The sequence below is a fragment of the Capsicum annuum genome, chromosome 1, assembly GCF_002878395.1.
Source record: "Capsicum annuum cultivar UCD-10X-F1 chromosome 1, UCD10Xv1.1, whole genome shotgun sequence".
Taxonomy (NCBI): domain Eukaryota; kingdom Viridiplantae; phylum Streptophyta; class Magnoliopsida; order Solanales; family Solanaceae; genus Capsicum; species Capsicum annuum.
In genome coordinates, this window is record NC_061111.1 from 235,571,265 (window position 1) to 235,588,811 (window position 17,547).

At 36.4% G+C, this 17,547-nt stretch overlaps 1 protein-coding gene across 2 annotated transcripts; it reads right to left on the reverse strand.

Moving 5' to 3' along the window:
• Nucleotides 1-4,274: 4,274 nt before the first annotated feature.
• LOC107848670 lies at nt 4,275-12,443 on the reverse strand. 2 transcript variants are annotated; one of them, XR_001668149.2, is made up of 8 exons: nt 12,243-12,443; nt 11,892-12,014; nt 10,961-11,178; nt 7,714-7,857; nt 6,573-6,790; nt 5,937-6,195; nt 4,642-4,976; nt 4,275-4,485 (listed from the first exon to the last, which is right to left on the reverse strand). XR_001668149.2 is itself a non-coding variant. In XM_016693447.2 (7 exons), the coding sequence occupies exons 1-7, from the start codon at nt 12,328-12,330 to the stop codon at nt 4,842-4,844; spliced, it is 1,185 nt and encodes a 394-aa protein (XP_016548933.1). In that variant the 5' UTR covers nt 12,331-12,443; the 3' UTR covers nt 4,275-4,841. The 2 variants fall into 2 exon arrangements, 1 of the variants encoding a protein (XP_016548933.1); XM_016693447.2 differs by having other exon boundaries at nt 4,275-4,976.
• Nucleotides 12,444-17,547: the final 5,104 nt, after the last annotated feature.

Genomic DNA, 17,547 nt, shown 5'->3' on the forward strand with positions numbered 1-17,547 from the left:
GCTACCTAATGGGTTCTCTTTGTGTCAAGTTAGCTATCTTTTACTCTTTTTAAGTTTATATTTGCTTTTCGTATCGTGTTGTTGTCTTGTTGTTGCGGGTAAAGGATTGTGATTGTGGATTGTTTGAGGACTATTTTGGTGTTGTAGATACCGTTTGGTATCACAATCTGATAAACCTGAAGGAAGAAACCGAAATTACATGACTGACATCTATGAAGCCTCTACTATACTGACTATAGATAGTTGGGACATGCCTCCAACTACCACTAATACATACATATAAAAAAAATGAACTGTAGATGAACTAAAACTGTCTGAAATTCCCGAAACAAGAGAACTCATCACCTGCTGGCTAGAAACTACAACTGTCTGATCATGATGCGTAGGTTATAACTAATACCTACATTATTAGATAATATAGCACATAGACATATATGTAGATCAGTACTTTTGAAATGTACTGAGTATGTAGGGGTGAATGCAATAGGTAAAACATGCATGACTAGGTGTAAGTAGACTCACCAAGAGACTGAGATAAACTGAAAGCTGAAGTATCTTAAAAGCATGAGTAACAAACATGATCTGGTAAGCTGGTGAATCACTACACTTAGCTTTCTTAAAATCTTTACTTTTGCTGAATAAGTAGAACTAAAGCTGGGATACGATAAAGCATGGATACATGAACATGCGAGACCAAAAATACATGTACTGAGTTGATCTGATTAACTGAATAACTGATGTCTGGGTTATGGAATAATTGAACTCTAAGTAAAGGGGGTAACTACTTACATACTAAGTAGCTGATAAAGGAATATGGACTACTGATATTCGGACACTGAATAGCTAATGACTGAATACTCATCACGTAATACTGAACTGTAGTTAGTCTGAACAACTGGGTTGAAACTATGGGATATTGTGCATATAAGATAAGGACTAATGGAACAATATGAAATAATTGAGTAGGAATGCACGAAAACTGTATTATCTGAGAATGCAAGATCAAGCATATAACATGATTCTGATATAGTCTGTAAACTAAGATACTGAAATACTGATAATTGTATATTATGGTCAAGTATATCTGAAACTGAATACTACACTGAGATTGTTAGGGGTATCATCAAACTGACATGCCCCAATCTGAGCTAAATCAACGATCCAACCTGTAACCTTAGTTAGAAGGGTGTCAGTACCGTGCCACGAGTACTAACACTGGCTGTGTTAATCTACTAAAATGGAGTCCTGAAGAACTAAAGAGTCACCCTCTACTGGCAGGTGCTCTGGTGAGATATTTGTCAACCCTCAACTGGCAGGTTAACATCTCAAACCTACACTAGCTATGTAGTTCTGGAACGCGGGGATTGCTACTAAGAGTCACACCCTTAACTGGCAGGTGAGCCCCCATCCCTGGATTCGTTCGGTGTTAAATCCTACTCCCAACTAAACTGACACGGATTAATAACTGGTGCATGCACTGATAACTAATAATTGATAAGCTAAGGTCATGATATTCTGAAAATACCAGTGCATACGAATTTTGAGGTAATTATTAACGCATAAACTGATACTAGAACTGAAACTGGACTGAGCTAAACTTAATCAGACTCACAACTAACCATATTACTGAATGATTTTTTTCTCATGGTATAACTGAAATCATTTCATAGATACTGAAAACTAGGTAAGCAGCTAAATTTTGGATATTCATAACCCCCAGGACTCAATAACATCAAGAGTAAAAGCATACCAAAGTTTTAAAAGCATAATAAGTAGTCATCGCTCAAAATTCCTCTCTTAGGAATTTCATCAAATACATGGGGACCATAAACTTGTGCATGGGAATGAGCAAGCATGCAAAAATATCATGGTAACACAAATCAATTTACAACTTAGGAATTTGATATGAAGATCACAACATTCAAAATATGTATTGGCTCATTCCACCTGAAAACACATATACTCTTAACTTGAAATCAAACTTATGGGGATCATGAACTTGAACATGGGAATATCTTAAAGGCCAAACCCATCGACAGACCCCTTAACTTGGCACCATCTTTCACTTTGGCACCTCAAGTGGATATTGTTCACTTTAGGAACCTAAAATAAGGTCTAACTGTGTCATTTTGACACTTTCTGCTGACTTGGCAACTTGTCTGATTTTCACCTCAACTAGGCGCGTGAAGAGTCTAAAAATCACTTTTTTTTTAATTTTTTATTCTTTTTATTCCCTTCATCTTCTTCAACTTTCTTCTTTCTTTCTTCTTTTTCTCTTTCTTCTCCATTTAAGATTCTACCATTAACAAATTATCCACCATTGTTAACTTGTTCAACACAAAAAATAAGACCATCATCATTCTCTTAAAACACGTGACACTTTCTTTTACGTTAAATCAAAATCAAAAATGAATTTTAAGTTCTTCAAAAAAATCATCAAAAAACAAAGTCATATGAAACTCCATTTTTCTTTCAAGATTTTATCTCAAGACGTTAATATATTAATGCAGTTGATAATTTCACCCATTAATTAAAACTAGACAGAAACAAATTAAAAGAAAAGAAAATAAGTTCATAATGAAAAGAAATCGAATCTGGATTTCAAGATATTTTTGACAAACACTTTATTTTTTTAGAACAATCATACAAATTAATAATCCATTTCATTTGCAAAAATAAAAAAATCCACAGTTTCAGTTTCTTAATTTTCAGATTTTATCCATTCATTTTTTAATCACGACTTTTTAGTTAGCAGCTGTTGGTGTGATGTTTTGTGTCGTTTCTAGCTTCTTTTTTTAAATTCTCTTATGAAGTTTATCTGAATTAAAAAAAAAAATTAATAAATGAAGTGAAAGATGGTTATTAGTGAGGGAGTAATGGTTATGACGGGGGAATTCTGGGAGGAGAGGATGGGTTAAGAAGATAACCTTATATATATATATATATATATATATATATATATATAAGTTAATCTTTTTATTATCTTTTTATAATTTATTTTTTAATTATTTTTTTTAGACCCAAATATCACATGTCATTTTTTAAGTGGTCATTATGCCACATCATCGGCATGTGTAATACACACAATTTGTAATTTTAGCTAATTGTTCAAAAAAGTATTTAAAAATATAAATTTTAAGTTGGTTAAGTGTTCAAAATGTACAACGCTTAATTGAGGTGTCAAAGTGAAAGATGATGCTAAGTTGAGGGGTCTGTCGATGGGTTTGGCCTATCTTAAACATGGAAAAACAATAGAATAACATAGCTAGTTTCATAACTTGGAGTTCATCCTAAAATTAATTAATTGAACATGATATGAAAATTTCATCAAATATGTGGGAAGCAATAATTTAAAACATGAAAATCATGCTAAAAATCATGAATTTAGGATCTATCATGGAATTCACTTGAATGGAGCATGGAAAACTCAAATTCATGGCACGAAAAATTCAACATCTTGCATGGAATCGCACATGGACTGAATTGAATTAAAAACACTATGAAATCATGAAACTAAATCTTTCTTGAACATACAAAACTCCATAATAAGAATAAAATTTCATTCTTTAATTGAAAAGAGGGTTTTTGAACTCCATGGGTGAAAGGGGGACCCATGGATGAACTCCCACATACCTTAATTGGTTTGATTGGATGTAAAAGCTTGAACTTTGAATTCCTAATGATGTTCTTGAAGCTTCTTCTTGAAGTTCTTGAATTAGGAAGCTTGGGTTCTTGCTTTTCTTGAAGAAAATTTGATGAAGTTTTTGGTGTTCTTGAGGGGGCTAGGATTTTCTTGGAGAGAAAAAGATGAATAATAATGTATCTAATGCTTTTGGGGACTGAAATTAAGTGTTATGGACGGATTTGGATGAGGGGAAGTAACCAAAGTGCCCCTAGACCCTTTAGGAACTAAAACAGTATGTGAAATAGCTCTGTGTCGCGTCGGCCATCGCATTGAGGACCAGCGCGCCGCGCCTCAATCGCGTCGGCTCAGTGCCTCTCACGAAAAATGTCATCACTTTTCGCTCAGGTATCGGATTAAGGCGAAATTGGTATCGTTCGAAAGCTAATTCAATTATCTACAATTTGGTAGATTTTGAGCTGCAAAATTCTACATATATAAAAATTATACACGTTCAAAGTAGACCTTTATAGAATCGAATACCAAACTTTGAACGAATCAAAAGCTCTTAGCTCAACTTTGTTCTAGGTGATTCTTATGAACATTTTTCACCTCGAAAGCACATCAAACACAAGCATAAAGATCATGAAACTTATATTCACATTGGAATCATTTGGATTATAGCTTATACACGTAGGAACGACGGTTCAAAACACGAGGATAAAGATCATGAAACTTATATTCACATGGGAATCATTTGGATTATAGCTTATACGCGTAGAAACGACGATTCAAAGACTAGCCCGAAAATGTGGGGTGTTACAGTAACACACCACCAGAAGAAGAGAACAGCGTTGAAGTTCCTACAGAACACAGCACAAAAGTTAAATGCCAATACTGATCTTGTTGAAATGGCTAGAAAACAAAGAAGGAAACATCGAATCAATTTTGAAGAACCTACATGTAGTTACACAAAAAATAAGAATACAAACTGATTTTAGCTAGAAACCATTCGTTACCTGAGTCTCTAAAGTTGCAGCTGAGCGGCAAACTTGACCTGTAGCTTTAAGCTCAAGCACCATTTGGATGGTGAATGTTGACCAGTCTTACAAGTTACAACCAACAACCTCAAAAGGTCTGGTTAATCTTCTAAATGAATGTGCGGACGTACTTGCTCAAAAAGAAAAAATCCATAAGATGAGACCAAAATTAATCTCAACTAGAAATCGTACTTTGTCCTGCCACTTCTTAAGATTAGGCATAACATGTTGGCAATGTCCGACGATGACGTTGACTTTAAGAAGTTCCAAGACTCCAGCATAAGTCTCTTTCTTGATCCCTTAAAATGCACAACCTGTGACCAAAACCGAATTCAAAACTAAGAACCAAACCACAACTATCCTTTCACAATCTCATTTATGAAGTATGTCATTCATCACGTACTGGACGTTTACCAACTCTTGATTCTTTTTCAGATATTCAGTAGCTGAAACAGCATCTTTTTCTTAAAGAGGTCCATGTGGAAGTGATTTAAGAGGCTGCCTATACTTTAGCGACAGTATAACTGTACAAGCCATAATCTACTACATAATGGAGAATCAGACTTCTAAAATTCTTACTAGAGCTGTCAATACGGGTCGGCCCAGCCCATTCGGGCTTTGAGGTTGATGCGCCAGCACGGCCTGGCCCATCAAATGAAGCCCACTCCATTACACTGTGGGCTGCGGGCCTCACGGGCCAACCCACTTTTTAAAAAATAATATTTTATAATTTAATTTTAGAATGTTAATAAACATAATTATTACCAGACAATATTACATAGTGTTAGTACTTGTTAATCAAGTCTCCAACACCCTCAAAAAATGCTCCTAATAGCGAAATTAAATAAGTTTTGACATGATATCCATCGAACCAAATAAAAATACTAGTAAGCAATCTAAATAGTTGCATGTATTTGACTTAAGGGCCGACCCACGGGCTAGCCCATCCCACATTGCTCAAGCCCCACGGGCCACGAGCTTATCCGGGCCGGGCTAAAAAGTCATGTTCTTAAGTGGGCTGCAAAAAACTGAAGCCCAACTCCATCAAATTACAGGTTGAGTCGGTCCGGCCCAACGGGCCTGGCCTATATTGACGGCTCTAATTCTAACATGGAGAATGCACTTTGAAATTTCGTTTGTTAACATGTATGTTTAGTTGATAAACCATCTACATATCTACGACTCCTTAAACTACAAACTCAAGTCATTTCAAAAATTCACTATTAATTTACCATTTGGAATAACCCAGAGCAAATCTTAAACCAGAACTGTACCTTAACATCCAAGGGCATCCCGTGAAATTGACCGGCACCCTCTGGTGGTGTCCAGTTATAAATTGAACACAGCAAAAATAGTACTGAAGCGCCACTGATTTGGTCCACAAATGCTTGTTTTCTAGAAAACCTTCGTACATCAAAGGAAGCATAAGATTTTACAACCCAGGCAAGAGCTAATTGATCCCCGAGCATTCTGGAAGCTTTCATGAACTTTGACGTGTACGCTTTTAGTACTTCTTCCAAGAAAGACTTTGCTCTGCACAGTTTAGGAGTTATAATGGCTTTAGGAAGAGAGGTAAAGAAATGTATTACCAAGTTTTGTTTTAAATTAATAAAAGAAACTTAGTACATTATGACGAAGAAAACAGATAATACTAAATCACAGGTTTTCAAAATTTCAAGCACACAAACCAAGAAACATCTGTTAAATAGACAGTCCTCTTGAAAATATAAGAACTACAGAATACAACACCTAAAAGCTTAGAAACTAGTGAGGACTGAGGAGCGCCCTCCACTGCTATTATAATCTAAATCTAAAAAAATTCAAACACACAAGCAAATCACCACCACTTAGATATCCTATTAGCAATATACCCCATAAATTCAAGAAGAATAGAATACAAATTAACAAACCTTAAAATTCCCTCAGGAGTGCCCCTCACTGCTATAAATCCTGAATTCAGGGGTTGCTCTTTGTTGTTACGGAATGTTAGAGCCACATGAAAATCAGGGTGATCATTAAATATCTGCCCCAAATCATCAACCACTGCTATATCTGAGTCGGTAAAGATGTAATGATTAACTAGGCCCTTCCATTTTGAATGCTCCGCAGCTCGAGTTTCTAGAAAGACCTGCAACAAAAAACTATTAGCCAAAAGGAACGCCATGCAAGATACAAAAGACAAATCATCTAAAATTTTCTAAGGGAGCTAAACTTGACAAATCAACAGAAATACAGAAATGATGGTAAATTTTTAAAAACATTTACCAAGTAAGACAATATCTGCAAGATACAAAAGACAAATCATCTAAAATTTTCTAAGGAAGCTAGACTTGACAAATCAACAGAAGTACAGAAATGATGGTAAATTTTTAAAAACATTTACCAAGTAAGACAATATCTGCAAGATACAAAAGACAAATCATCTAAAATTTTCTAAGGGAATTAGACTTGACAAATCGACAGAAATACAGAAATGATGGCAAATTTTGCAAGAAATTTACCAAGACAATACCTGGACATCAATACTTAGATGATACCTTCTAACTATGTTCCTTTAACTATATATTTACATGTCATCATTGTAGACAATTGCTAGCCAATTTCTGGAAACACGCAGACACTAACCTATAGTGACAGAAAATGGCAAAAAAACATAGAAACTATTCTGGAACAACAAGAAAGCGTCGAATTAACAATCTGCATTAGCTCTACAATGAAAACTCTACTAATACTAGATGACCAACCAAATACAAACAAATATTCATGGTTAATTCAACAGTACAAGAGCATGATGATTTTCTAATATTAAAAACAAATATACATGGATGATTCAACAGTACAGGGAAAGCAAAGGCCCACGTGCATCAGAAAATGCAAATATACATGTTGCCGCTTAGCTTATCATAGTACGGAAAGGTGATTTTCTCGAGTTACAAAAGATAATCTGAAGCACACCGAGCATGCTGTAACCACGGTAGAATTCAGGAACTTCTAAAGCCAAATCGACATAAATAGAAGAATACCCTTCATAATAATGAACTGTGCTCTTACAATGTAAGACCTGATTCTTTGTAGCATCAACATTTCTCGTGAATAATCACCTTGAATGGGCAGAATGGTCAGTCTATCTCTTTCCACTGGGAGTTTGGATGATGGATTAGTAAGGATGATGATGTTGCTTTGAGGCATGGTCTCCTACATGTATCAAATCTAAGTCAAACAATTACAACAGAAATCAATTTCTAGATAATACCTATGGTAACAGCTTGAAAAAATTGGCTTGGGAATGAGATTTAATTAGAAGTAATCTAATTTTGGAGTAATACAGGCACTTCGGAAGTAAAATAAGAAAGCATAATGGAAGTACCAAGATATCAAGAAGGAATATCAAGGTTCTCGTAAGACGATGAAAAAGAAAAAAAAAAAAGACAAAGCAAACCATCGTTTTACTCCACAAAATAAAGCCAAATAAGCAATCAAAGCTCACTCTAATGAGTTTGAACTAAATACTAGTGAGGAATGCAATTCAAATAATTTTCATGTCTCAGAAATTCTCATGTCCGGTTGTGCAGTTTTAATGTTTTACCATGGATCTTTTTACCCTACACCTTGTCAAACACCACTAAGAAGGATGTAAGAGGCCTTACAAATAGGTGCGTTTACCATAAACCTGTAATACCCCAAATTTTCAAGCTCTAGACCCCCTCAAAAAATAGACTACTAAGTTGGCTTTCCTACGCTTCAAGTTTCGCCCCAATCCAATGTCGTGGCAAAAGGATTGGGAAAATTTTCCCTTAAGGGCCTGACACTGTCGTGACGACGACTCAGGTAACGAGTCGTGACAACGACTCAGGTAACGAGTCGTTACCACTCGTGACGAGTTGTCACGAGTGAGTCGTAGTCACTCCAGTAAAGGCCCTAAATTTGATCCCAGTGGCTACGACTAGACCTTACGGCTCGTTATCAATGACTACGAGTCGCAGGAAGGGACTCGTAGCCTAACCAGTAAAGGACCCAAGACTCAAGCTTCAGACTACGATTCCATCTTACGACGTAGTCAGTCATGACGAGTCGTAAGGGGGAAGTCGTACACAGACCAGAAAAGGGCCCCAGACCCTAGATTCTAGCTTACAACCCCGACTACAACTCGTAGTCAATCCCAACGAGTCGTAGGGTGAGTCATAACGACTGAGAACCCAGTTTTTAGCACGTTTTTCCAGGGACTTTAAGTCTTTTCTCACTCCTTTTAAAGCCTAACCCACGTCGTTTAGACTTCCCAAAGGGGAGTGTAAAAGACCCAAAATCCCAATTCCATCATTTATCACAATTTAACTCGGAGAAAACAAAAAGAAGCGGTTTCCTTCTTCCTCAAGAGCAAATTAGGGTTTCTCAAGAACAAGATCAATTGCAAGGATTTCACGAAAGTTTTTACTTCAGGTATGTGGGATATTCATCAGTGGGTCCCCTCCACCCATCGAGTCCCAAGAACGCCCTAAACTTCTCAAGTGTAAAACTCTTTTCTCCTTTATGGGGATCAAAGTTAACCATGAATTTTATGAATCTCCTCTCAATTGTTTTGATTTTGAACTATGAAAATATATTCCCTCATGATAATTGTGTTTTCATATGTTTGATAATGCAAATGTCTACATCATGATTAGTTATTGAAATCTTGGGTGTTATTCATAATTTTCCCATAACATGGATTGCTCAATATTTGCCCAGATCAGTTGCATTAGATAGTGCTGGTAGGTTATGAACACCTGATACTTAGATATTCATGCATGTTTTAGATTTTTCAAGTTACAACTCATTTCGATCATGATTGCATCATTATTTTCACATTATGATATTCATGTTGAGCATTCATAAGTTGTGAATCATGTTAAATTTTTATCAGTATAAGTGTTAGTTTAGTTGGGAGTAAGACTTAGCACCGAGCGAACCTAGGGATGAAGGCTCAGCCGCCAGTTGAAGACTGAGAACTTTAGTAGAAGTCTCTGAGTTCCAGAACTATGTAACCAGCGTAGGTTTTATGAGAGGTCACCCGTCAGTTGAGGACTGACACTCTCTTAGGGGTCACCAGCCTGTAGAGGACTGACACCCTAGTCCTTCGGGACACCAGTTTAGTGGATCCATACCGCCAGTGTCGGTGCCCATGACAAGGTACTGACACCCTTCCAACTGGGTTACAGGTTGGACCCGATTAGCTCAAATTGGTGCATGTCGGTTAAATGTTAGTTCCCACAATCTCAGTTCAGTAGTTAGACTGTACCAGTTCAGGTTTGCATCACCACGTGTCCAGTATATTTCAGTTAACCAGCTTTACAGATTATTTCAGCACATGCTTTACTTGGACTTGCATTCGATTTACATGTACATACATTTATGTCCAATACCATTATACGTATATATACATATCAGCTAGTCCCTATCTCGCATACCAGTACATTCAAAGTACTGATCGCATACTCTCATTTGTGTTATGTTGTCTTATAACATAGGTTCAGACGCTCAGTTCCTCGATCGTACTTAGACAGTTCGTGTGCCACTCAGCCTCAGCATTGGTGAGTCCTCATCAGTCGAGGGCTAATCATATTATATATCATGCCTTCAAGTATTTCAATTCATGTTTATATCAGTAGTCAGAGTAGTCAGAGTTAGTTGGGGACCTGTCCCAACAACTCATCATGTTTAGAGACTTTCAGACAGTCAAACAGTTAGTTATGTTTCCATTGAAGTGATGTGTTTCAGATTATTTGATTATTGACTAGACTATTTAAACATTTATTAAATGACTTTTGCACAATATTTTGTTATTTTCTTTCAGTATTTATAGCTTGTGCCAGATCATGGGTTAGCTTGGGGTCACTTGTGGCCTTAAACACCGTGTTACGACTAGGGGTTAGTCCCGGGTCGTGACAAAACCCTTCGCAGTTGAACTTCAGGCATCTCAAACATACTTATACAAAAGTACACTGCACAAGATCAACCTTAGACAAATTCTTTTGTAGGATTTATTAAGAAGAATGCACAAAACAATAACCATCACTGTTATTCTTCTCAACTATTTCAAACTGTGATAGGGGAAAACAATCACCTTTTACTGTGTGTCTGGATAAAGTAGGAATTAAACAATAACCTTTCAAGGAGAAGTTTCCAAAAATTATTTCTGCTGGTGTTTTGCCTGATTATCCAACTTACATGTCAGCAAAGCAGAGCTTATGCCATCAAAGTCTACTTGAGAATCTTAACAAGTACACAAGATTGATATATGATGTCTTGCACATGGGTTTACCTGAATGAAATTAACGAAGACATTCAAGATGGCAATTGACTTTTCCACCTTGTTGTAGGAAATGTTCCCAACCGTAACACTGTCTATTGATTTGCCATTTGTCTGCTGATCAACAGCAGTATTATATGTGGCAAACACGGTGACGATGGAAATATTGCTTCCAGCCTTCAAATTTTTAGAAGATGCTCCAAAATATGTATTGGTGAGAGCTTTGTTTCCTGTCGTTTAGATTAAACAAAGAAATTTACCGATCTTTAAACTATAAGCATGAATATATGCAAGATGGTAGAAACACTACTAATTTAGATTTGCGCAAACCCGAATATGCATTTGATGCAACTGAAAACCAGAAAAGCACCTTAAGAGGGTTTGAATAACATCGAAATCAGAAGGAGGTTGTCTTGAGCTAGAATTATATATGGGAATTAGAGCTTCTCACTAGAATTTTGAGCAACATAACTAGTTCTTCATGAGACATACGATTACGAGTACACCATTTCACAAGTTTTTAAATATCCTAAGAGGAAACTACATAGAAATTTGCACCCACGGTGCACCTAGTGGTCAATGAAGTGGGTTGAACACCATGAGGTCTCATGTCCAAATCCTAACAGAGACAAATACATTAGGTGATTTCTTCCTGTTTATTGCAGCTTTGGTGGACAGAGTTATCCGAACACCACGGCTACCAAAACAACAAACATACCTAGGATAATCCCACAAAGTGGGGTCTGTTTCCGATAGACCCTCAGCTCAAGGGAAATGTAGTCCAAAACAGGCAAGAAAAAGAAGTAATAAAAATACAAAAACAACAAATAGTAACAGTAAACGTAAATACAACAAAATAATATGATAGTCGAAGTACAAGACAACAAATAATAACAGAGAAATTTATTAGGACTTTCAAATATTGATGCATGAAGATGTAAACCTTTGCACTGTAGCCGATCAGACAACCCTTCGCCCGCAGCAGGTCCAAAAACCAGATGATCAAACTTCTTGTATTGTTTCCTTTGTGGAACTTCTGCAGCAGAATGCTGCCGTAGTTCTAAAACTGCAAAGTAAACAATTATAACCACAGTAGAATTTAAGTTTTGTGCACTGATTCTACATTAACTTAGAACTGCTGTTGCTGTTGCAGGTTACCAATTTTTTCTTTTCCAATTTTTATGTAAAAAATTGGGTAACGAAAACTTAAACTCAGTTAAAATATAGTTTCATCTATTCAATTTTACAAACGTTCCGAATAGTGAAATTGGGAAACTAACTAGGCATTATTCACCTGACATGATATGAAGAAAAACAATAAAGAGAGACAAACATAGAACAAGAAAGGGGCGCCATCCACTGCATACTCTCTTTCCTAGCATAGCTAGATCGAGCGAAATTGGACGGAAAATGAAAATTGGGACTTAACGGATCTGATTTGGCTCCAAATTTGGAGTCCCGTACAACCCACACATTTCTCCTTTTTGACCTTTTCTTTTTTGATTTTTTGCCACATATATAAGTTTGTCTATTTTATTATAACTTAATTGTTTCTCGTCATTAATTATTCCTAGTAAAGTTTTAAAAAAATTACATAACACCACAATTTATTTTTATTAAACTAAATAAAAATTTTACTCTTTTTATTAATTATCTAAATTATTTTTGTAAAGCAACCGAATAAATCCACAAACTCATAAATTTTTGAATACATACAACAACAACAATAACAACAAACCCAGTGTATTTCCATCTGGTGGGGTCTGGGGGTAGGATGTACGCAGTCCATACCTCTACCTCTGAAGAAGTAGAAAGGTTGTTTCCGATAGACCCCCGGCTCGAGACACGCGGTACCACACAAACACATAGTAAAGCACAGCACAAGTGTAACACCCCGTACTTAATTACGTGCATTAGTCATTGTTATATGTGTTGGGGTATATGTATTGATCCTAAGTTAGGTATATATGAGTTTAAGTATGAGTATTGATTATTTTGAGATGGTTTCAAGTGTATAGTTTGATTATAGGTGTATAGGAATCGACTTTATTTATATCGGAATTTTCCCGTCGATGGTTCCATACGAAGGTTATTGAATAAGCTTTCCAACGATATAAAGATTTCCAAAAACGAATAAGTTTCGGATATAAGCGAGCTCGTTCGAAACTTTAAAACGGTGGCCGGGATGTGAACAGTAAAATGTGCAGGAAACTACTGAGGCCTGCCAGTTTTTTGGATCAACTTTGAACGATCATAACTCCCTCAATATAATGAACTGGTTGAGATACCATATATCAAAAGAAAGATCTTTGAGTCTTCTTTCCAATGAAATTGGTTTCATCCAAATCCAACATCTGAGTAAGGAGTTATACTCGTTTTACTTCAGCCTCTCAAAACAGATTTTTAGGGTCAACTTCAAACGATCATAACTACTTGTACAGGACGAACTGGGTGGATTAATTTATATTAAATGAAAGAACTTTGAATTATCTTTCTAACGATACCAATTTCACCCAAATCCGATATCGGAGCAAAGAGTTATGGCCGATTTACTTTAGCCTATCAAAACAGTCCACCATGGACAGATTCGGATTTACTTAAATTTTTAAGGGCAATATGGTCATTTTCCATCACCTCATGGACGAAAATTGGTCATTATATACATATACTTAGCCTTATATCCACCATTTATCATCCAAATCATTGAAGAATAAGAAACCCTAGCCTAAGTTCAACTCCAATTATCTTGTGATTCAACCGTAGAAAATCCAAATTGATTCCGTAGTTGTGTTCACCGTCTCAAGGGCTTCGAGAAGCACCCCTTATTTGTGCCAACAGGACTTCGAAATCAAAAGGGCCATTTTTTTTGGTAAGGATGTAAATTATGTTGGTGTTATTTATATGGATATGTATATATATATATATATGCATGTGAGCATAAGAAGTATGTTATTTGATTGTTGTTGAAAGATGATTGGAAATGATGTTGGATTATTCTTGTGCATGGTTGGATTGTGTTAAATTGTGAAGGAATTTGGGGTGATGATGTGGTATTGATGATGTGGTATTGAGATGATGATTATATACATATACACACATAAACCTATTGTTCAAGTTGGTTTTTGGAATGTTTTGCAAATATTGGTAGTATGGAATTATGGAAGAGAATTGTGGTGTTGGGTTGCTAATACTAGATGCCAAACATTTCATTGTAGATAAGTGATTTGTAAAGGCGGGAAGTTGTGTTGAATTGGTAGCTGAATCTACAACGAGGTATGTAAAGCATACTCTAACAATGTTCTTTGGCATGAAAACACCAATGTTCCATCAAGTAAGATTCCGAGGTTGTCCAAAAACATGTATTGTTCTACGTTACCAACGAAGTTGTTTCCATCCTATAAAGTGTCAAAATGTTCATTGATATACCAAAAGGCTCTTATTTCATTGTTGTGATATTGATGATTCTGAAACATATTGTTGATGTACCAATGAGTCCTTATTACATCGTTATTGTATAGAAGGTCTATTACTTGGTTCCTATTGATGTATCATTGTTTCAAGGTATCAAAAATGTGGTGACGACCGAAATAACAATCTCAAAGATTAATTGAACTAAGTGATGAAAGTTCTCTCTTATCGGGTGGTATCCCAGGGGCATAAGCCTAGCATGGGTCGATCCCTATTTCATGTGTTTATGGGTGGTATCCCAGGGGCATAAGCCTAGCATGGGTCGATCCCAGTTGATATGTACTGGAGGCATCCTAATGGTCACAGTACAGTACAGTAATGATTACAAAGACGATAAGAACGAAGGTAAAGTGATTGAATAAATACAATGTACAGGTTGTCACAAGTTCTAGTAAGTGTGGTCCACTCCTATTACGACTTATTCACTTGTTTCTGATTTCTATTGAGCTCCTATATCATATGTGATTATTTACAGCTTTACATACTCAGTACATATTTCGTACTGACGTCCCTCACGGGGGACCTGCATTTCATGCTGCAGGCACAGGTACCTCAACTCATACACCGCACAAGTAGGAGCCAGGTCATACAGCTATTGTTGGTGAGCTCCAGTTTGCTTCGGAGCTTTCCGAGTCGGTTCCTTATGTTTTGTTATTGTACATGAGTCACGTGTGGGCGGGGGTTTGTCCCGACCCTAGTTATGTCATGTATATCCTAGAGGCTTTGTAGACATAAGGAAGGGTAAAGTCATGGAAGTTTATATAGTAACGTTATATTTGTATATGTGGTGGCCCCGACGGCCAAGTATTATATATATATATTTGTGCGTGTTGTGCTGATACAGGTAATTAGACCTTTCTATATGCAACGAAGTGCTGTCCAATTTTTTTGGTGACATGTAAGTGAAAGTACAGGTATTTGAACGGGTTCTCCCGGGCCTTCTCGGCTTCGGGTGCCAGTCCGGCCCGATGGGATTTTGGGGCGTGACAACAAGGTTACAAGGTTACAAGATTACATAACATAAATACGGCATCCATAAGTAATATAAAACAGAGGAAAGCACATAGCTTCATAATAAAACATGGGACACGGACTCCTAACAGGAATAAAACCCCACCAAGTAGTTCCCTATACTAGCGACTCAGCCTGGCCCTAGTCCACTGCCCTGATTCGCGTCCTCCAGACCTTCCTATCTAGGGTCATGTCCTCGGTGAGCTGTAACTGCTCCATGTTTCGCCTAATCACCTCCCCCCAGTACTTCTTCGGCCTACCCCTACCCCACTTAAAACCATCCAACGCTAGCCTCTCACACCTACGGACCGGGGCATCCACGCCCCTCCTCTTCACGTGTCCGAACCATCTCAATCGGGCTTCCCGCATCTTGCACTCCACTGGTGTCACACCAACCTTCTGCCGGATGTTCTTATTCCGAACTCTATCCCCTCTAGTCAACCCACACATCCAGTGCAACATCCGCATTTCTGCCACCCTCATCTTTTGGATGTGGGAGTTCTTAACTGGCCAACACTCCGCTCCATACAACATGGCCGGCCGGACTACCGCCCTATAGAATTTGCCTTTAAGCTTAGGCGGCACCTTCTTATCACACAGCACCCCCGACGCGAGCTTCCACTTCATCCATCCCGCCCCAATACGGTGCGAGACATCCTCATCAATCTCACCGTTACTCTGGATCACGGACCCGAGATACTTGAAACTCTCCCTCTTACCTACCTCCTGTGATTCCAGCTTCACTACTACCTCATTCTCCCGCCTCACGTCATTAAACTTGCATTCCACATACTCTGTCTTGCTTCTGCTCACCCTGAACCCTTTAGACTCAAGGGTTTGCCTCCACACCTCTAATTTGTCACTCACACCCCCTCGGGTCTCATCTATCAAAACTACATCGTCTGCAAAAAGCATACACCACGGCACCTACCCTTGAATACGCCGCATCAACACATCCATCACCACTGCAAACAAAAAGGGACTAAGAGTAGATCCCTGATGCAACCCTGTCCGGACCGTGAAATGCTCTGAGTTAATGTATTCTGCATTTTGACCAAATAGTTTCAGAATAGATGTATCGCAGTATTCAAAATTATGCATCTCAACTTTAAAATTATGTATCCAAATGCTAATTATGTATTAGAGCCAAAATGAAGTAAGTAATTGTTACATTATTAAGTTCAAATTATGTATCTCAACTTCAACATTATTTATCTGAATGCTAACTATGTATCCAAAAATTACAAAATAAAGAATTATTTGTAATTTAACAAAAAGTATAGATAGAGAATATCAGGGATAAAATTGTTGAAATTTATATAAGTTTTACTTTTAAAAAGTGGGAGCGTCGGATGTATATTTTACTTGAGATAGAGTGAGACGTAAGCCTCGAGACATAAAATATAAGTTATGAAGGCCCACTAATATTTAGATCGTTAATTCATAATTTATTAAAATAATATAATAATAAAAAATTATAAAAAAATACATTAAAAATTTTAAAAATTTAAAACATGATTAAAAAAATTCATAATAATATGTTTTTTCAGTTATAAACAATGTAAGGATATAAAAGATTTCTTAAAATGAAAATAACTCTAGCATGTCAACTTTTCTTTTCTATTATCTATTATATATTTATTTTTTATTTTATATATTATATAGAAGCAGTGGTTTCGACATGTGTGTTTCACAAGGTTGCTAACTCCGTGATTTTACTATATCATCCTTAATTAATTATTATAAATTATTTATATATTAAAAATTAATACTATTTAATTATTCTTCAGCAGACTGCTTACTCCGTGATTTTACAATATTATTCTTAATTAATTATTATAAATTATTTATATATTAAAAAATTAACACTATCTAATTAAAAAAAATAGATATTTATGACATGTATGCTTCAATCGTAATTTTACTACATCACTCTAATTAATTATTATAAGTCATTTATGTATTAAAAAATAAGAATATTTAATTAAAAAAGATTATTTAACATTTATGACATGTCTGCTTCAACTACTTCAAACGTGATTTTACTATACCACCCCTAATTAATTATTATAGTCATTTATGTATTAAAAAAATCATATTTTTTTTAAGTAAAATAGACA